Source organism: Epinephelus lanceolatus, chromosome 3 (assembly GCF_041903045.1).
Source record: "Epinephelus lanceolatus isolate andai-2023 chromosome 3, ASM4190304v1, whole genome shotgun sequence".
In the NCBI taxonomy this organism is placed as follows: Eukaryota; Metazoa; Chordata; class Actinopteri; order Perciformes; family Serranidae; genus Epinephelus; species Epinephelus lanceolatus.
The window spans coordinates 23181206-23203255 of NC_135736.1; the positions used below are offsets into that span (position 1 = coordinate 23181206).

The 22050-nt window shown below is 44.1% G+C and overlaps 1 protein-coding gene across 1 annotated transcript in view; it reads right to left on the reverse strand.

Moving 5' to 3' along the window:
• Positions 1 to 22050, reverse strand: part of LOC117255508 (protein sidekick-1-like) — a 282626-nt gene that overhangs the window by 83123 nt on the left and 177453 nt on the right. Inside the window, exons 9-16 of the mRNA XM_033624487.2 lie at positions 20363 to 20446; positions 14145 to 14339; positions 12616 to 12732; positions 12273 to 12440; positions 11454 to 11556; positions 11149 to 11322; positions 5139 to 5275; positions 3819 to 3966 (exon numbers count right to left, since the gene is read on the reverse strand). Of these exons, the coding sequence (XP_033480378.2) occupies positions 3819 to 3966; positions 5139 to 5275; positions 11149 to 11322; positions 11454 to 11556; positions 12273 to 12440; positions 12616 to 12732; positions 14145 to 14339; positions 20363 to 20446 (1126 nt within the window). The remainder of the gene's footprint in view (positions 1 to 3818; positions 3967 to 5138; positions 5276 to 11148; positions 11323 to 11453; positions 11557 to 12272; positions 12441 to 12615; positions 12733 to 14144; positions 14340 to 20362; positions 20447 to 22050) is intronic.

Here is a 22050-nt window from a genome sequence, read left to right on the forward strand (position 1 = left end):
ATGTGTGTGTGTGTGTGTGTGTGTGTGTGCGTGGGGGGCATCGAGGCCCCGCATCAAAGCAAGAAGTCCATCGGTGTATTGGTTCAGCTAATTCAAGGCTGATTAGAGCTTTCACAAACAATGAGTAATCGATGGATGTAAGTGCCAGTCACAGCTGATTACCCTCTGTGGTGCGGAAAATAAACAACAATATTCCGGCAGAATCTGGATCTCAGTGTTTTTCAGGTGGTCTTCTCTGTACTTTGTGTTTAGTATTCATTAGCAAATGTCGGCATGCTTACACGATAAACTATGCTGATGAACATGAAACAGATTATATCTGTTTAACGTCAGCATGTTAGCATTTTCATTGTGAGCATGCTGACATTAGCATTTACTAAAAGTTTTACGTTTTGGATCTGCATGTGTAAGTAAAGTGTAAGATTTTCATCATGGATTTGGATTGGAAACAAAGAATGACCCTGTTATCTTCTAGGTTAATTTAATACATCTCAATAGAATAGTAAAAAACATCACCATAATAAAATGTAGTAGCTTTTATAAAATATATTCTATTTAATTTGTATAAAAAGTTTTTGCATTGACACAAGTGGGGTTCAAGGTAGAGGTCTGAAGCTATATTGTTCTCCTCTGTAAGAAGAACTATATCTTCCATTTCATTCAGTCTAGTAAACTCTTCATTGTTTATGGTTTAATTTCAAGGACTCTTCAAGGACTTTCAAGGTCCTTCAAATTCAAGGGCCCAAGTTTGATTCACGGATCAAGGTTTGCTACTGTTACAACAATGAGAATTTCTATAATGAGAACTATCAGGCTTTACAGAAGCTCAAAGGCATTTGAAAGGAGAGACAGGCACTTCTCATTGTGCTGTGCTACAGTGACGGCAGACAATATCAAAAGAACTTCAATTTTATTAATGCCAAAATATATTTTTTCAAGCACTTTCAATAACTCATGTCTATTTGTATCTATTTGTATCAGGTTATGCCAGCTGTTGCTATGCTGTTGAGTAGCCCTGAACTACAATGATCAACTTCTCCTCCATATCTACTAAATTCATGTTTATCCCTTCTTACATCTCTGGTATCTGTGGGATCTGCCCAGGTACATGTAGGACTAAGCTGTAGGTTTTTACCTCCACTTTAGACGTATCGACTAATAGGTGCTACACAGCATACAGGAACACAGCAAGAGCTGCGATCATGAGAAATGACTATGCCTTTATGTATTTCCAGATACAGTGTCTGTGTTGACAGCAAAGAAAAGAGCACGCTAAAGAAAACTGCCTGTAATCTCGGACATTTTGCTGGACAAACAATGAGCTCTTCCTCATGGCAGAGCTTTTATCAGTAAAAGCCTTTTCGCTGCAATTGCCTTGATGTTTCCCCTCCATCATTATAAATCACTCACTATGCTATAGGCACCGTCAACATAGTTGCGGCCACAGTTAAACACAGATATATAATTCGAGATTGATGCTGGAAAGCACAGGACAAATCCCCTGTAAATCTTTAAATCTCACAAAGCTCCTACAGCATTAATTTTTTACACTGAGTGTCTATTAGTGTGTGTGTGTGTGTGTGTGTGTGTGTGTGTGTGTTAAAAAAAGAAAATGTGAGAGTGTTTTATCACACCTCCAGTGTTAAAGTCTGATGTGCTCTAATTCTGATTGAACAGCTGGAATTAAAAACAAGAGCAAAGGCAAAGAAAATTGAGACGGATGCTTTAAACTTCTGGTGACGCCCGGACTTCACGGCATTAATGCATAATCTGCCTTTCTTCTTTTAATGCTTCCTCTTTAAAGATGGTGATGGTGTGAGTGTAGGTCATGCATGAACAAATGTGTGTGTGTGTGTGTGTGTGTGTGTGTGTGTGTGCATGTGCGCGTGTGAGACACTCCAGATGGTATAATTGGATTCTCCGAGAGAGTTTCTGCATCTAGAAGTAATGTTTTTCAGCTTTGATCACATTCATTCATTTACTTTTCATAGATGTCCATCTAAAGGATGCTTTTTCCTTATGCCCCAGTGCACTCTCTTGTGTCAGAGGAAGTGAGGCAGGGTGATGATAGGGAGCAAAGAGAAAAGTAGTATGAAAAAGAAGTATGAATTCACATTGTTACAATAAAGATCCAAATCAGGACAAGAACAAAATGGGAGAGTGCAGAGAGAGAAGCAGCTGTAAGCTCAAACTTTAATAAGGGCTTTTTTTGGTCATCAATATTACAAGCTTCTCCTTCACTCTCCGTCCTGTTCCCTCACTCTGCTCACATTACTGCATTTTGTCATCCTTCTCATCTGGAGCTCTGAGCTTCTGCAGGACATTTTCCACCGCCTCACTCTCCCTGCATGTCAAGTGCAGCGCGCGCCTGGCATCTGCGACATGCTTATGTGCGTGTCTTATCCAGGCAAACATCCAGCAGATGAAAAGCAAAGTGTGCATGGTTACATATGAGACAAACGATGAAGAAGAGATGTATCCATCTGCTCTGATACACTGGCCTGTCTGCCAGCCTTTCATTTAGCCAGGATCAATGCAACCTATTCTCCAGTGCCTTTAACAACCAACTTTGGATCGTGGACTGGGCTGGACACAAACATTGGTATATGAATTAGAAGAAGAAAGAAACAGGGAGGAGAAGAGTAATGACGGACAATAAGCTGAAGAGGATAAGTGAGAAAGATTTTGACAAAAAGGAAAAGAGAGAAAGATACAGGAGAACAAAAAACAGCTGAAGAAGGGGAAAATGAAAGGAAGCTGTAATCTGAGGTGTGTGAATGTGTGATGGTAGTGTTCATAGCTGCTGTTGTTACTGAGAGTCTGTTTGGCAGAACCACAACTGGCTTGTGGCTGTGGTCACTCTCTTCAGCCAAAAAAAAAAAAAAAACCTTGTTTGTGTGTGTGTGTGTGTGTGTGTCTACTTTATGATGCACGGCCACATCTGTTGTATTGTGTGTGAGTGTCAGATATTTGGTGTATGTGCGTATGCAGGGGCAAAATTGTTAAGAGGCCTGCCACACCTCCTCCAACCCTCTCTCACTCTATCCAGTTCCATCAGTGCTAAGGCATCGTAATTACCCCCATTAGAGTTTTCTCTTGGGATAAACACACACATACAAACATAAAACATCTGCACAGCAATCTATTTACTTTTCAGGCCAAATCACACTCTCCCTTCTCCACACACACACCCTTGCAGAAGAGTTAATTTCATCATTTTTGCTGTTTAGCTCAACGGAAGGAGACTGGCAGGGAAATACACACACACGTCACGTAGACATCTACAGCATGGATGTGATGAATATGAATCCATTTCCTTTGTGATGCAAAGGAAATGGGATTCTAAACAAAAAAGGGATGCTTTGTTAGTCCTCGCCTTGTTAGGATCCATCCTTGTTTCATCCACACTCTGAGTCCCATGTCCCATCCATGCTCCACACACACACACACACACACACACACACACACACTTAGATACACAAATTAGAATGTGTGGGTGTGTAAACACTATGCCTTTTGACTGTAGAAAGGTTCCAGTTTATTCATTCCCAGTTTGCGTAAGGCAGTGTGACCAAGTCTATTACACAGAGGTGGAACAGGGTGAGGAAAAAAAAACCTCTATTTCTCACACATCACAGCATGTTCTACATAAAAAAATGGTTTCATGCTTTTTTGGAAAACATCAGTGAAATAGTAATGTGGCTTCACAAGAAATATTGTGAAATATGTGTTAAATAAAGCTGGTAGTTGTGAATGTGTGTCCAAGATGTGTGCAAGAGGACTGAATGTGTCTTTGAATGAGCACATCCTGCTCTTACCTCTGTGTCTCCGCGCTGTACTGGCCCCTGCCCACTTGATTGACGGCACAAAGCCTGAACTGATAGGTCCTGGCAGGTGTGAGCCCGCCCACTGATACCTCGGTCACCACGGGATCGACCTCTGATAGGTAGACCTTCCACGGGGAGTCTAGACAGAGGACACAAAGATTAGAGACTGATAGTATCTGGCTGAGGCAGGACAAACAGAGACACGGGGACACTCAGGACCTATAAATCAAAAAGGGAAAGAAGGGAGGAGTAGATAAAAGAAGCAGAGGAGGGAAGGTAGAGAGGAAGGGGGTGAGCTGGAGAGAAATATAAAGGAAGAAAGTGCCACAAGATTCAATAAGAATGAAAGTTTGGATGGAAGAGGGGGGTTCATAAAGAAGCACAGATGCTTCTTCCCGGTCTTTCTCCTGAAGTTACCACAGACAGATGCACTATTATCGTCCCAACAGCCACGTGCGTATCTGTGTAAGTGAGAAGGATAGTGTGTGCTTTTTAAAAGCCAGCCCAGCGAGTGTATTAAACGCCATTGTCTGACATCAAAACACATTGTATTTATAATGGCCCATTCTCTCTAAAATACAATCCAAAACATCTAATATAGAACATATTCACACAGCTGGTAATGGGCGTGCACGACACTCTCGTCCATTCCTCTCTGTCTGGATTCAGTCTGTAGCGAAATCGACCAGACTATCATTATTTTGGAGTATTTTTGTAGACGCTACAGAGCAGCTGTTGAAATGGTGACAGCAGGAAGTCATATTCCTGCTGTCTCCAGAAAAGTTATCAGAATGAAGATTCCTTAAAATGTCAAACTACATTTACATTTGACATTTGTCCGTCAGTCCAGTTCCTACAGTCGTGGGCCAAGTGCTCGGCCCTGCGTGTAACGTCCGCCCAGCAATCCGATTAGCTTACAGCGGGAACAACAGTGACTCTACAGCCATCTCCCTCCAATCTGTTTCTCCTGTCATTCTATTACTCAATCCCTCTCTCCTCCCTCTCTTCCTCTATTTCTCATTTGACAGGAAGCCAGCCTGCTGTTAAAACATCTGTGGTAGAGAGAGGGTGAGAGACAGGGAGAGAAAGAGGGAGTTAGAGAGGAGGTAAGGGTGGGAGGAAAAGTTTATTTATAGGGAACCTGGATGTACATTTACGCAGCAACACCATTCTCCATATGTCTGCCTCTTGTAAATGAGTGTGTGTCAGTGCCTGGTAGACAGCAAGAGAACAGCTGTTTGTCGCTCATGGACTATAAAGTATGCCTGGACACACACACACACACACACACACACACACACACACACGTACTGTTCTCAGAGAGCTCCAGCAGGTAGTATAGAAGGGGGGAGTTCCCGTCAAAGGGGCGTAGCCAGGACAGGAGGACTGAGCGGGAATCAGAGTCATTGAGCCGGGCTGTCAGGGAGCGAGGAGAGTGTGGCAGCTCACTGGACACAAAAAAGACAAGAAAGAACATCAGATCTAAGTTTGATAGCTTTGTGTGTACCATTTGATCAGAATCAAGTCTTTAGAGGAACAATTTGACATTTTGGAAAAGAACCCTTCTTCGGTTTCTTGTCAAGAGTTAGATGAGAAGATTGATACCACTGTCTTATCGGTACAGGAAATATGAGGTGACATTCATCAGCCGTTCAGCTTAATATAACCACTGAAAACAGCTAGCCTGACTCTCTGTGAAGGTAACAAAATTCACCTACCAGCACCTCAAACTCATTCATTGGCAAGCTATGGTTTTTTTTTTTTTTGCCTGATTATTTCTCAGCCACAAGCAGTCTTCAGGCAGTTACTGATCAAGGCCAAGTAATAGCACATAACCACTGTAAAAACCACAGCCTGACTTTCTAACATGTTTAGTTTTTTATGGATTAAATGATGAAATAAAAGGTGTTAATTTTAGAGCTTTGACAGGACTGGTGGGCAGATTTTTTTACCTTCAGATTCAGGTTTGGCATTTTGGCCGTCGGCATCTTGTTTTTATAAGAGAACCAGAAATTACCATATTTGGAGGAGTGGGTGGAGCATTGCTATGAATCTATCCTGATTGACGGGTTGCTGTGGTGGTGACTTATCAAACACAAGGTAGCCACACTCTAAAGTCCGGTTGGGTATCATTTTGGTTTTTCCAGAAATCAGTGAAATTCTACTTTTTAAATGGTACCAGTGCCTAAACTGATACTTATTTAAAAAAAGAAAAAGCCCAAACGACAGTCAATAACATTAAAGAATGGCTTTTTTTATTGCATATCTTAACAGTTTAAAGTATACTTTAATATATAACTATGGATAAATACAAAACGCTATTAACAAATTCACCTAACTAATGAAACATAACCCAACAACAATAGTACTAACAACAGCAAAATAAATATTGAGTTGGGATCAATAATTGTTCCCCTATCTCAGCTGAGACTCAGCAGCCAGACATTTCTCCTTATCTGTTTAGGATTGACTGAGATTGTCACTACAATGAGAACAGCTGGTCTACCTTAACAGTCCACCTTAAGTGAGCCTGGTCAGGTTCCAATGGAAGGCTAAATTAGCTCGCTAACTTCAGGGCTAACTCCCTACACTTTAATCAGCAGGTGGTAAGTGAGACATGGGAACTTGGCTTGGGTCTTATGGAGTTGTAGCATTTATTCACTGACAAATAGCCCAAACTATTCAAACGCTGCACTGCTACATTATCTTCATACTCTCTGCTCCGGTCACTGCAGCCTCACTGTCATGCATCACTCCTACACAGACGCTTGGTTGCTTTCAAACTCACTCTTGTTCACTGTCTCGTGTTACACGTGCAACATGGCACCCAAATAAGATACCGAAATCTGTCATATGATTTGGTCCAGTAGTTCCCAGTCATATAAGTTTCGGTACCCAACTTTACCTAAAGCCCACCCTGTTTAATTGTCTTTTTAACTCTGAATGGGACCATCATTTAGAAAATGAACATCATGCTGTATTGACAAAGACTTGAAACTAGTGATTGAAACCATAAACTTGTTAGGTAAATGTTTACTGAGGTAATAAGTCAAGTGAGAAGTAGGGTCATATTCTCAGAGACTTCAAAGCAATTTAGAATTCTTTTTGCAACCAGTGCAGTCGCCCCCTGGTGGCCATAAGAAAACAAAATGCAGGTTTAAGGCACGCCTCCATTAGCTTCACTTTTCAACCCAGAGGTTAGGTCCACTTCTTTTATGCAGTCTGTGCTTCAAATATAACCAGGCTAGCTGTTTCCAATCTGCTGTTGGCTGTAGCTACATATTCAATGTCTAGACATGATACCACTCCCATGTCTGCACATCACTGTCAATCTCCTTATTTAGCTTTTGGCAAGAACGCGAATAAGCATATTTCCCTGGACAAAACAGTGTGTCTGAATATGTAATTACACATCTATGCATTTGTGTTTCATAAAGAAGTCAGTGACAAAGTGCCAAGACTTTTCATTAGACAGATATTTGTTTCCTGTGTTTTGTTTTTCTATCCGATATGTGTGGCGGAATAATGCTGGCTCTAACACCCAGGTTGGTTCCTGGGTCCGGTCCACGATCAGTTCCAGTGGGTGATATCTTTTTAAATATGGCTGTGGTTATTTTTATTATGATATTTTATTCTGTATGTGATCTGCACCACAGCAAATATATCTCACCACATCTATTAAAAAGAAATTCTCTAGATATTTAGCCATCCCCCGTGGACATTTGCGCATCCCCGCCATGTTAATAACAAAGACGGCAAAACAGATATATTCATGAAAGCAATAAAGAGTGTCCAGACATTTGATTATACCAATTTTAGTGCATCATAACTCTCTATCAAAAACTGTTGGTTTGAATGTGAAGGGGGAATGGAAAGCAGATCTCAGTGTCGCTCTATGTGAAGGCTACAGGTGCTAGCAGAGATAACAGGAGTGAAGTTATTAACACATCACATAAAAGAACAAAACAAATATATTTACACTGAAAGCACGATGAAAGACACGCTCCCTTGTGCCTAAACTAGCTGCATTTTTTATTCAGAGACTCATGAATTATTTCTAAACAATCATGGATGTGTATCTGCTCTGACAGGCTGCAGGCTCTTAATTTCATCAGATGATGCAGAGTTAAAAACATTCCAGTTTTTGTTTTTTCTTTGTCTTTGTTTGGTTTTTACGTTTTAATATTCAAGTGGGTGTGAAGTCAGAAGCGAGGGGAACACAGAGCATAAGAGAGTGAGAGGAAGAGAGATATATGAAGACATAATGTAAGAGGGGGAGGGAGAGTCGCACTCCACCAAGACGAAGAAGAAGCAAGGACGGCGGTGTATGAGGCGGAGGGGGAGCACAGGGAAATGAGAATGATGTTTTCTTTTCTGAGCTGACATGGTCATATTAATTAATGGATGAGCTTAGAGAATGTTAGAGCAACTACCTTCACACAGCCCACACAAAACACACACACAGGCACAGACACGCACTCACGGACACAAGGATGGGTCTTGCGGGAGTTGAACCAATAACCTGCTGGTAATTAGTCTGTCTCCTCAGCCGCCAGCGTCTGTTAACCTCCATGACCCCTTGATACTGAGCTAACGAGAATGTCAGTCACACACGTGGATGCACACGTCCACACAGACACACACACACAGACACACACAGACACTCACAGACACACACACACACACACACACACACACGAACTAGAATCCCTTCGTTCCCCATTTGTTTTTGCACACAGCCATAAACTGAGACTCACTTCCTCCCGCTGAGCTTGACATGTGTAACCTCTTATCAATGTATAATTCACAAGAATGTGGACTCATGTTCTATCTCTCTCCAACCCTGCAATTGTATTAATATAGCATAAGTGCCTTCTATAAATATATTATACAAGTACCTATTAATATATAAAGGCCACTACCTGATAGCGTTTGCTCACAGTGGCTGTAATGAGGCTGTGTGGGTCGGAGCGTGGGACACACTTGAAGTATGTCTGTGGCATCTTGCCTGCTCATGCCAAACACACCATGTGACGTGTTTGGAATATGTTCACCCAAACCACATCAATGCAGGCATGCACACAAACACACTGTACGTACAAATTTTCCACTCAAAGACTGATACAGCTGCGGTTTCACGGAGCAGGGAGTGTACTGCATGTATGGGCTATCTGATAGCAGATATCACCTTACACTTCTGTCACTATTGTCTTAAATTGATTGACACAGACATTCTCACACCTTACACTTTTAACGATATACACATGTATCTGGTTTTGAGGGTGTCCGATCCCTTATTGAACATGTCGCTATTGGGAAAAAGCAATTATTTTATTCCACAACTGCTGAAATAAGTTGACACTAATGCTTTCTTAATGTTTGGCAATGTACTAAATTACCTATGTGCTGCTTCTCCTGTATTATGTCCTGCATACTCGATAGTTTTTTCTATCATGCTCAATCCAGAAGCATCCTCCCTGACAACGTTATCTGCAATTTGAATCAGCCAGACAGCTAGCTATGGATTTGCTGGTTGTTTTCCCACTTGATTACAGCACAAAAAAGTCAAAGCCGTTATTGTGCCTAATCACGAAGAAGAAAACAATTCACACTTTGTTGTATCAATGCCTGGTCTCTAGTTTACAGTATGTAAATACCATATAAACGCTGTAAAAATATAATCTATGGCAATTTTCTTAAGATAATGTTCAGGGGTTACTTCCACCCGGATCAAACTGAACCATGGTCCAGTCTGTTTCTAGTGTGAAAGTATTAAATGGCTCTGACTATGGGACCAATTACAGGAAGTTCTGGCAGGCTATCATATCTCATATCATATATCATATCATATCTCTACAAGAAGGGCCAGAGCTGTCTCTATTTTCTGAGGCGACTGAGGTCCTTCAACATCTGCTGGACTATGCTCAGGATTTTCTGAGTCTGTGGTGGCCAGTGCTATCCTCTATGCTGTTGTGTGCTGGGGCAGCAGGCTGAGGGTGGCGGACGCCAACAGACTCAACAAACTGATCCGCAAGGCCAGTGACGTTGTGGGAACGGAGTGTGACTCTCTGATGGTGGTGTCAGAGAGGAGGATGCTGTCTAAGCTACGAACTATCTTGGACAATGTCTCACACCCACTCCACCATGTGCTGGTCAGGCACAAGAGTACTTTCAGTGGGAGACTCATACCACCAAGATGTACCACTGAGCGCCACAGGAAATCATTCCAGCCTGTGGCCATCAAACTGTACAACTCCTCCCTCTGAGTGGCCCTGACACTTTTTCACACACTGCAATAATTTAATTTAACTTGTGCAATAACTCCATTCACCCTGACTGTATATATTCTGTTTGTGTAAATAATCTTGTTCAGTTTACAATATATATATGTATATATATATATATATATGTATATACATATATATATATATATATATATATTTATTTACGTTTATGTTTGTTAATAATCCTGTTTATTTAACTATATATTTGTAAATACTATTGTTTAAATTTCTTATATTTTCACGTATCTTTCCTCTCTTGCAAGGAGCACCTGTAACATAAATAATTTCCCCTCGGGGATCAATAAAGTATTTCTGATTCTGATTCTGATCATCATGTTATACAACTGTTGTAGCTGCTTTAAAGAGTAACTGAGCGTAATGTGTGTGTGTGTGTGTGTGTGTGTGTGTGTGTGTGTGTGTGTGTGTGTGTTTGAGTGTGAGTGAGAGAAAAGTGACTGGAGGTGCGCTCAGAGCAGACAGGTGTCCGCAAACAACGCAACACAACAAAATGAGCTGGGGAAGCACATGGGGAGAGGAGGATGAGACTAATTGTTTTATTGACATTTGGTCCAACGACTTTATAAAGAGTCAGTTGGAAGAAACTAAAACAATTACAAGACTTTTTAATCATTTTCCAAGAGAATAACAGAGAGAGGGGAAATGAAAGGAAGGGAGAGCCAGTCGACAAACCAATTACTGTCAAGTGTTTAGGGATGTAGCTCACATAGGTCATGACGACAGAGCATACAGCAGGTATGTCATGTATCACATCTTTGGTACCCTTGCATTGTTGCAATGTAAACCAAAACTAGCAAGATCAAATGTATACAATATAACAGAAACGCAAACTTTGGTGTGGAATTTAAGGTGAGAGCTAGATAAGAGGATTGATACCACTCCTACGCGTTGAGATAAAGCCAGCAGCTAGTTAGCCTAGCTTAGCACAAAGACTGGAAACAGGGAAACAGCTAGCCTGGGTCCGTCTGAAGGTAACAACATCAGTAATTAGTGTGCTTTGTGTGATTCTTTGAACTCACATGACTTCAAGTCGTGCGGAGCGAGAATCGTTGCCAGCCTTTGATGTCACCATGCAGGTGTAATCACCAATGTCACCAGACCATGTCTGGCCAATAGTGAGGGAGCCCTGGCGTATGGAGACACGGCCTCCACTGGAGGGACGAACCAGCACACCTCCTCGATCCCACTTGAAGCTGCAATAGAGGAAGGACATATGTACTCTATACTGTATGTATTCACAGACACACAGGGGAGCAGAGAAAAGAAGCAGGCACTACAAGAGGACGTATGTAGGTACGTAAACATATAAAAGACAAGAAGGTACCTGATATTGACTCTGGGGTCATGTGTGGCATTACAGTCCAGAATAGCCGTGGTTCCTTTGATAACACGCTGGTCTGTCGGAGGCACAGAAATGACTGTACGACCTGCAAAAAAAAAAAAAAAAAAAGAAAAGAAACGGTAAAAGATCCAGAGGAGAAGGCATTCAACATTCAACACTGAAAGACAGAGAAGAGGAGAAGTGTTGACACAGGTGAGATATATTTACAGGCATAAATGAAATTTGTTTAATATTCTCTGATATTACTCACAGTCTTATTTAAATGTGTTAATTTACTCTAGAATAATGAGAAATTCATTAGTTGACAGTTCAGCCTTGAACTACTGAAGCAAAATAGCACATAAGCAGGCCTCCTTTCTCTCACCCACAAAAACACACACACACACACACACACACACACACACAGTTATAATGTGAAAAATTGCTTAGTCTTATCATGTTAAAGTTGCTTTTTTTCGACTCAGGTGTTTCATGTTTTTATAATCTAAAGAAAAAAAAACTGTGGTTAATCTAATTCAACAGTTTATGTATAAAATCAACCATCAGTAAGTTTACCAGCTAATCAATCATCCTCTAACTCAGCCAATCAGATGACTACTTCATTGCACCAGCCCACTGCATCGATAACCAATCACACTGCTGCTCACCAGCCTGAGCTAATGCGATTTGACAGCTTCGGATAAATTAGTGTTCCATGTCTGTTTTAGTCTGTTTAGCAAATGTATATTGAACAGTTTAACGTATTTTTGTTTGTGTGTGAGGTAGTGTGTGTGTGTGTGTGTGTGTGTGTGTGTTTCTTACTCCAGACGGTGAGCGTAGAGGTGGTGTTGATGGTTCCCTCTGAGTTGGAGGCGATGCACGTATATTCTCCTGAATCCTGGAAGCTGACTGGCTGAATCTGCAAACCACCTGACTGCAACAGTGTGAACCTGGGAACCTGGACAGAGCCGCTAGCTAAGACCTGTGATCCTACGGAGAGAGAGACAGAGAGAGAAAATAATAAAAATAGCCTTGAGGTGAATGAAAGTAATTAAGTCATTAACCACATTTTTAATTACAAACACATCATGTCAGTGTGTCTGTGTCGCTGTGTGTGTGTGTGTGTGTGTGTGTGCTCAGTGTGTAATGCAGAGTGTGTGGTTACCTTTCCTCCAGGTGATGGCAGGTTTGGGAGCTCCGCTCGTCTGGCACATAAACAAGGCCGTGTTCCCATCAGTTACTGTTTGGTCAGACGGAGGTAACGTAAACGTGGGGGCCACACCTGAAACACAGGGAGAGAGCATGAGATGATCAAAGACAGACAGATTAATACTGTGTTGAGACTGGTGGAAAAACACTGGAACGAGAGTGAAGCTTAATGGCGAAGAGACAACAGGAGAATGGGGAAAAAAAGAATGACAGTGTTGATCTAAACACACATGCCTCCTCTTTGATCAATGGAGGCTTTATTCATTAGCTTGTACTACGTGTGTGTGCATAAATGTGGAAGGTGGTGGTGTGGAAGCTCCATGGGGACTTTTAATTATAACGCTCACTAAACAGAGCGTAACTCTACGGAGACAAATATAACCGTACGTGCAGACGTCGACAGCAGACACGCACTGCAAAGTCAAGGCAGAGAGTTCGACTGACTCTGACTGTGACGTTAATTTCAAAAACAAAATAGTGTTTCATGTGGGGCTGTGGTTGGCTTGTCATATTGCCCAAAAGAAAAAAAAACAAAAACTTATGACATAGTTCTATTTTCCAGCCCAAACACAACTCAAACTCACTTTGCAAGGCAAAGCAGCACATAGGGCTGACCCCAATGCTTCAAAGCTTCAATTACTGCCATGGTAATCAACATCCAAATTAGTGCTTGGAAGCTTAATCATTAGCTCTTCTCAGACAAGGACTTTTAAACTTAGTGATAGTTTTGTGACTCTGACTTGCTCTCATTTAATATCAGTCACCAGCAGTCCAGCACTACTAAAATAGGGGCAGTCTGACCACATATGACAGGCTCACAGACATGCTAGCAAGATGTTGAGAGAGTAATAGTTTCAAAATATGTGAAGATGACCTCCAAAGATTTGAGTGCAGATATGCCAAAGGAGACAGGACTGTTACAAATCTACAACGTGCTTGGCAAATCATGTGAAAATTGTAAGTTACAGCTCAGACTTTTTGCAAAATATTATCTTTTTCTTGCTAGTTTGGGTTATGTTTCTGCGACATATGTGCTAACAAAAGGACTAACTGTCATGTTATTTTAGGTGCACTGAAAGGTAGAAAAGACTTCCGCACAGTAACATCTAAGCAGTGTTTCACTTTCTTGTTGAGCTTTTGGTCTAATAGACCTTCATCAAAGCGTACATGCTCTGATGAAGGTCTCAGTTTGGACCAACTGATGTTTCCAGCACCTTGCCAAGACTAAGCTTGGTGGAGCGATGGCTGTCCTGCATCATGCGTGCATCAACAGAAAGAAAGTCGTACAGAGATGAAAAAGGAGTACAGCAGAGGTAAAAATTCTAATACTCGAGAAAGAAAGTCAAAGGGAAAGACAATAGTTGCCTCAAGAGGGGATGAATCAGCCATAAAACAGCAAAGACTTGTGAAAAGAGGCAATGCGGCAGTAGGTGTGTACATACAAGTGCAAACGTGTGTATTTTATTGTGTATCAGACCAACTCACTGGATACAAGGAGTTGTGCGTGTGCCTGAGTTTCTCCGCCAGCGTTGCGAGCGAAACACTGGAATATTCCTCCGTCTCCTGGCTGCACCCTGCGCACCGTCAGCCCAGTTGATGCGGTGACCTTGTAGCGAGGGTTGGCCAATTTGGAAAGAGGCACGGCGTCCTTATACCACTCTATCCTGGGCTGTGGCACGCCTACATGTGTGCATGTACACGAAAAAAACCAACACAGAGGGAGAGAGAGAGAAAATGTTCAATTTCCTTAATAACAAGCTAGCTGACCTCACTGCTGAGTAAACTGCTCCAACTCCCACTAAAACAGCCACACACACTCTTTTCACCAATCTTTCTTCACTGTTATCCACTCTCTCCCTATAAATATGCATGTGGGCATAATGACTGCTAATAATATATTGATTGGAGGGTGTGGGTGGTAGGGTAAGGGTGGCAGAAGGGGCCAAAAAACATTCTGAATAAAAGATGTGGGCAAAAGCAGCACACCGAATATCTACAGTATCGGCTCCCATCTGTCTGACGGACATGCCAGATATGACAGGCAGGGGGCTCAAGCAATTACTCTGTCTCAACCCTCCACACCAGAGTGTGTGTTGGTGTGTGCGAAAAAGAGAGAGTGTGTGTGTTTGAGGGAAGGAGAGATGAATTCCACACTTTTCCTCAATCTGTTGGTGTCAAGCTTTCACAGACATGCGTGAAGTATTTTTCACCCCCTCCTTGTCTCGCTCACTCTGTCACTCTGCACTCTATCTGTCTTTTCCTCCTTCCCTCGTTCCTCCTCCCAGTCTCCATCCCTCTCTTCATACCCTCAGGCCGCTGCTATTTAATTACACTGCCACTGTATCAGATTACTGAGGAGGAACACACTCGCTCAGTGTGTGTGTGTGCTTGCGTGTGTGTGTGAGAGAGGAGTATGTTGCAGTTTTTAGAGCCATGTCCACCTCTGCTCATATAAATGTTCATGTAATCCATTTAAAAACAAGAGTCGTGAACAAGTGCAATTTTCAGGCTTGGTCTCAGCCTATTAATATGCTCTTGCTGTCACAAGTATACTGTCGCTTTTCGAGAAGCCTACAAACTAGATGCACACACACACACACACACACACACACACACACACACACACACTGAATGACATCAACCCTCAATATAATATAAGGTTGATAGAGTCACCTTGATACAGCCTGGGCAGTAGATACTTAAGATAAACAGTTTCTAGCACATGTACAAAGACCCAACTTCTCTGCAAACTGACTAATGTTTGCAGCACAAACATAGGAAGGAATACTTCAACCCTCAAAGATGTCCATTTGCATATCAGTTATTTAAGACGTGTTATGTTGAATTTGTGAAGAAAGTGTTTTTCTTGCATCCGTCCATGATGAAACAAGAATTAAAGAAACAGAGAAAATTCTTGTCGAATTGAAATCATATCCGTTTACACACTCTCACATAACTCGTGCAGTATAATCCAAGTCTCATTTATCCAGTCTTATGCTTAGTAAGGCCCGGAGGGTTACCGGGGCCCCGCCCTGGAGCCAGGCCTGGGGTTGGGGCCCGTGGGCGAGCGCCTGGTGGTCGGGCCTTTGCCCATGGGGTCCGGCCGGGCCCAGCCCAAACCGGCTACATGGGCTCGTCCCCCTGCAGGCCCACCACCCGCAGAGGGATTCAGAAGGGTTCAGTGCAATGTGGATTGGGCAGCAGACCAAGGCAGGGGCCTTGGCGGTCCGATCCTCGGTTACAGAAGTTGGCTCTTGGGACATGGAATGTCACCTCTCTGGCGGGGAAGGAGCCGGAGCTTGTGGAAGAGGTTGAGCGCTACCGGCTAGATATAGTCGGCCTCACCTCAACACATAGTTCTGGCTCTGGAACCCTAGTCCTTGAGAGGGGTTGGACTCTCTCCTTCGCTGGAGTTGCTCCGGGTGAGAGGCGGAGGGCCGGGGTGGGCTTTCTGATAGCCCCCAGACTCTCTGCCTGTACGTTGGGGTTTACCCCGGTAGACGAAAGGGTTGCTTCCCTGCGTCTTCGGGTCGGGGAACGGGTCCTGACTGTTGTCTGTGCTTATGCACCAAACAACAGTTCAGAGTACCCACCCTTTTTGGAGTCCCTGGGACGGGTGCTGGACAGTGCCCCGACGGGGGACTCCATTGTTCTGCTGGGGGACTTCAATGCTCACGTGGGCAATGACAGCGGGACCTGGAGGGGCGTGATTGGGAGGAACGGCCTGCCCGATCTGAACCCAAGTGGTGTTCAGTTATTGGACTTCTGTGCGGGTTGCAGTTTGGCCATAACTAACACCATGTTCAAACATAAGGATGTCCATCGGTGCACGTGGCACCAGGACAGCCTAGGTCGCAGGTCAATGATCGACTTTGTAGTCGTATCATTTGACCTGCGGCCATATGTTCTGGACACTCGGGTGAAGAGAGGAGCAGAGCTGTCAACTGATCACCACCTGGTGGTGAGTTGGATCAGATGGTGGGGGAAGACGCCGTGCAGACCTGGCAGGCCCAAACGAACAGTGAGGGTCTGCTGGGAACGCCTGGCGGAAGAACCTGTCCAGATGATCTTCAACTCCCACCTCCGGGAGAGCTTCGGCCGCATCCCGAGGGCAGAGGGGGACATTGAGTCCGAATGGGCCTTGTTCCGCTCTGCCATTGTCGAGGCGGCGGTTGTGAGCTGTGGCCGCAAGGCCGCTGGGGCCAGTCGCGGCGGTAATGCCCGAACCCGCTGGTGGGTTCGGGCATGGTTGGTCTGTGGGTCTCCGGAAGCAGCTGACGGGTACCGGTGGGCCAAGCGGAGCGCAGCGGCGGCAGTCGTGGAGGCAAAAACTTGGGCATGGGAGGAGTTTGGTGAGGCCATGGAGGAAGACTATCGATCGGCTCCAAAGAAGTTCTGGCAAACCGTCCGGCGCCTCAGGGGGGGAAGGCGGCAACTTGCTCACACTGTTTACAGTGGGGGCGGGGAGCTGCTGACGTCAACTGGGGACATTGTCGGGCGGTGGAAGGAATACTTTGAGGAGCTCCTCAATCCCACCAACAGGTATTCCAGTGAGGAAACACGGGGGTCTCGGGGGCGGGTTGTCCAATTTCTGGGGCAGAAGTTGCTGAGGTAGTGAAACAACTCCGAGACGGCGGAGCCCCGGGGGTGGATGAGATTCGTCCTGGATATCTCAAGGCTCTGGATGTTGTAGGGCTGTCCTGGCTGACACGCCTCTGCAACATTGAGTGGACATCGGGGTCAGTGCCTCTGGAGTGGCAGACCGGGGTGGTGGTCCCCATTTTCAAGAAAGGGGACCAGAGGGTGTGTTCCAACTACAGGGGGATCACACTCCTCAGCCTACCCGGTAAGGTCTACTCCAGGGTGCTGGAGAAGAGGGTCCGGTCGATAGTCGAACCTCAGATTGAGGAGGAGCAATGTGGTTTTCGTCCCAGATGCGGACCCGTGGACCAGCTCTTTACCCTAGCCAGGGTGCTGGAGGGGGCATGGGAGTTTGCCCAACCAGTCCACATGTGTTTTGTGGATTTGGAGAAGGCTTACGACCGTGTCCCCAGGGGCATCCTGTGGGGGGTGCTCCGGGAGTATGGGGTTGGTGGCCCCTTGCTAAGGGTCATCCAGTCCCTGTACCGAAGGAGCATGAGTCTGGTTTGCGTGGCTGGCAGTAAGTCGGACCTGTTCCCGATGAGGGCTGGACTCCGCCAGGGCTGCCCTTTGTCACTGGTTCTGTTCATAACTTCTATGGGCAGAATTTCTAGGTGCAGCCGAGTGGTGGAGGGTGTCAGGTTCGGTGATGGGAGGATCTCATCCCTGCTTTTTGCGGATGACGTGGTCCTCCTAGCTCCATCGAACCGTGACCTCCAGCTCTCGCTGGGGCGGTTCGCAGCCGAGTGTGAAGCGTCTGGGATGAGAATCAGCACCTCCAAGTCTGAGGCCATGGTCCTCAGCCGGAAAAGGGTGGATTGCCCACTCCAGGTCAGGGGGGAGGTCCTTCCTCAGGTGGAGGAGTTTAAGTATCTCAGGTTCTTGTTCACGAGTGAGGGTAGGATGGAGCGGGAGATTGACAGGCGGATTGGGGCGGCGTCAGCAGTGATGCAGCCGCTTAACCGGTCCGTTGTGGTGAAGAGTGAACTTAGCCAGAAAGCGAAGCTCTCAATTTACCGGTCGATCTACGTTCCAACCCTCACCTATGGTCACGAGCTCTGGGTAGTGACCGAAAGAATGAGATCGCGAGTACAAGCGGCCGAAATGAGTTTCCTCCGCAGGGTGGCTGGGCTCAGCCTTAGGGATAGGGTGAGGAGCTCAGACATCCAGGAGGGACTCGGAGTAGAGCCGCTGCTCCTCCACATCGAGAGGAGCCAGTTGAGGTGGTTCAGGCATCTGGTAAGGATGCCTTCTGGACGCCTCCCTTGGGAGATGTTTCGGGCATGTCCAACCGGGAGGAGACCTCGGGGCCGCCCCAGAACACGCTGGAGGGACTACATCACCTGGCTGGCCTGGGAACGCCTTGGGGTTCCCGCGGAAGAGCTGACGGAAGTGGCTGGGGAGAGGACTGTCTGGGCTTCTTTGCTGAGGCTGCTGCCCCCGCGACCCGGACCCGGATAAGCGGAGGACGACGAGTACGAGTACGAGTATGCTTAGTAATTCCCAAACAGAAAGCTCTTTCTGATGAACTGAACTATTAAACGTGTCTATGCTCACTCTATAAAGCCAGACTCCATTGACGAAAACAGTAATTTTACCTTGCTGAACATAGGAGTTGCTAGTCTACCACTGCCTCGATCAGTTAGTTTGTTTGTGTTTTGTGTGACTTTGTAAATCTGAACCAACCCTTTAAAACACCAAAGTCACACAATAACACAAACTACCTAACTGATCGAGGCAGCAGTAGACCAGCAGCTCCCATGTTCAGCAAGGTAAAATTACTGTTTTTGTCAATAGAGTTTGGCTTTGAAGAGATCACAGATGAGCTTCCCTTTAGTTCAGTTCCCATCAGGAAAGACTGTCTTTGGAAAATACTGAGCATACAACTGAATGAGTGAGACTTGGACTATACTGCAGGAGTTCTGTGAGGCTTTGTAAACAGATGTTTTGCTATATTTTCAGTATTTTGACTGCGTATGAATTCAATTCATCTGGAAATTTATCCATTTTTAGATTATTTCTGTGAGGACATGCGAGAAAACCAAAGTTTTCTTCACTAATTCAAAGTAACATAAGGTGAGTTATTGATACAGAAATGGTCATTTAGGGAGGGTGAAGTATTCCTTTGTGATTTGAAGTTTTCATGTGAAGATTCATCACGATTCAGATTCAGGTCCAGGTCCAGGTCTTGCCCCCTCTGGTTGCAAACAGCAGCAGAGTTAGGGCCTCAGTTTGCTTCAAAGTGGCTGTCAGACCGCCTGAAACCCCACTGAATGAAGAAATTGTGTCTCACCCTTTTCTATGACTGCAGCCTTTTCAAGTGAGGTCAGCCCCCACAGGTATGAAGACTTTTGTTCTTTAGATCTAATCAGACCACATACCGTGCAACCTTGTTCTAAGATAGTTTGAGATTTTAAGCTCATCCATTTTAAGCATACTGAGACCTTAAAGTGTATTTTAACACAATGCTCTAAGAGTTATTTATCACTGTATTTGTTTCTCCTCTACATACCAACTGTGAAGATCCCTCCCTGATGCAATTCCAATATCAGAGAGAGGGGACAAAGTACGCAGCCCTCACTCTGTGCAAAAATGCATTTCAAAGTTCAGCCAAAGCTAATTAGAGCCTTGTCAAATCAAGTGAGGATCTTCCAAAATGATGATGTTTTTCCACCACACAATATACGCTGTATGTGTTCTATCTATCCACCACAGCTCAGCATGGAAACACTGTCTGAGAAAACAAGAAGATACAATTTCATATTAAAAATGCGATAAATTTGCAAGATACCTGCCTCACATGACTAACTCAGACTGTGAAGGTGTTAAATTATGTTTGGCCTGATGCATTCTCCACAGAACGAAGGCTGTGGATTTGGTCATCCTTCTCTTACATTGTAACCACTTTAGAAACGTCTCTCTTCACAGTCAGTATGGGTAGGAGAAACAATTACTGCCACCGATAACTTTCTCAAAGTACATATAGGCATGTGAGTACATAAGACATGCTTGGAAAAAAGTAAGCCATCCTTGAAGTCTACACACACACATATGCAGCGTACCTGTAGCCTGGCAGGGGATGTCTACATTCCTGTCGAGGTCAGCGAGGATCTTTCTCTTAGGCTGAGCAGTCAGAGAGGGTGGCTCTGCAGGAAAACATGTAAGAACACATATAGTAAAGCATTTAAATATGCAGCACGTTCTGTATAAACAAGTGGATAAAATGACATCTCAAAGTGAACAACAAAAACTAAGAACACCCAATGTTTGGACTACGAATAAAAAGCCCTCCAAAAAGGCTTCAAAAGCATTACATAGCTTGAAAGTAATCTTGAAATAAAAATTGGGAGTGTGCCCTCTACAAGTGCTTATTTTTTAATAGAGAAGAGACTCTGAGTGAAAAACACAGCACTGCAGAATAAAAATGGATCCCCCTCTTGGCCTTGAGTATCTTGAGTGTCATTGCAAGGCAGGATTTCTGTCTATATGCCCTGTGAAATGACTTCCACACACAGTCGCAGAAAAACACATCCTTTGGGTTTCCCTAGGGAAACAATCCTCCTTTTAAACTACTTCATTTCACTGCCAATAACTGCTCCTTCTAAACATCTTCACCACTGTCGCTCTAAATGCTGACAGCAGCTGTGAGACAAAGCTTCCCTTCGATTTGAATGTGAATATATGCCTTTTGGTGTATTACTGTAATGCTACGTGTTATGAAAAATTTACCTGCTCCTGCATACGCTCCATTTCTTTCAAAAACATTTGTTAAAATTTAGCGAGAGATATTGACACAGCAAGCCCAGAGAGAGGGGAGAGGGAGACAGACTGGCTAATTCATTTTCTGTCTGGCATCTCTGGAAAAGTGGCTCCACACAGTAGCGGCACCTGTTCACTGAAAAATGACTTTGAGGAAAATGAAATGTCCAGTGTATGTACTAAATAATGAATGTGTATACTGCTTGTCACAAAGATATAATTCTTCACGAACGAGGAGAAGGCATTTTCATAGAAGTCTCATTTCATTTCTTTTTCTCTAAGGCTCCATACTTGTTTAATAATAACATATAATAGTAATGTTTTGACATTGTGCTGTCATTTTAATGCTGCTCTACTTAAGAACAGAGGAGCAAAAAAAATCCCTTTCCGTGATTTCTCTCTATTTCTCCTCCATTGCTTCACACAGTGGATGGGTAAACTGAGGTGGAAACACAAAAAAAGACAAACTGCAAGTTTGATCAAGCTCTGTATGTGTGTGTGTATGTGTGTGTGTGTGTGTGTGTGTGTGTGTGGACAGCTACACAGTAGACTCCCTTGCTGCTGCTACATTTATTCTTCTCGACTTTAAAGTTCTTTACTTTTAAACCCACACATGTGCGCATCTCCTATCTTTATTGTGCACGGTGGAATTCGGCACGATTTTTGACAAGAGAACGAGGGAGGCGTGCAGTGAACGGAAGAACGGGAAAACAAGAGATGAATAACAGCCATGTGGCGTGACACCGATAACACGGATGCATTAATCGCTTTCACTCAGGTGAGTGCAAGGACCTAGATGCACAAATACAACACAACACATTTTGGAGTGTTTGGGCGGTTGGGTTTAGAGCTTTGAGCTTCCGTGGATCCTCTGCCGTCTGCCTGCAAAACAAAGATGGAGCACAACAACAGATATAGTGTTGTTTGCACCAGTAGTCTGTCATACATATTCTGATTAGTGGACCTGGGCAGAAAAGAAATGAAATTGAAT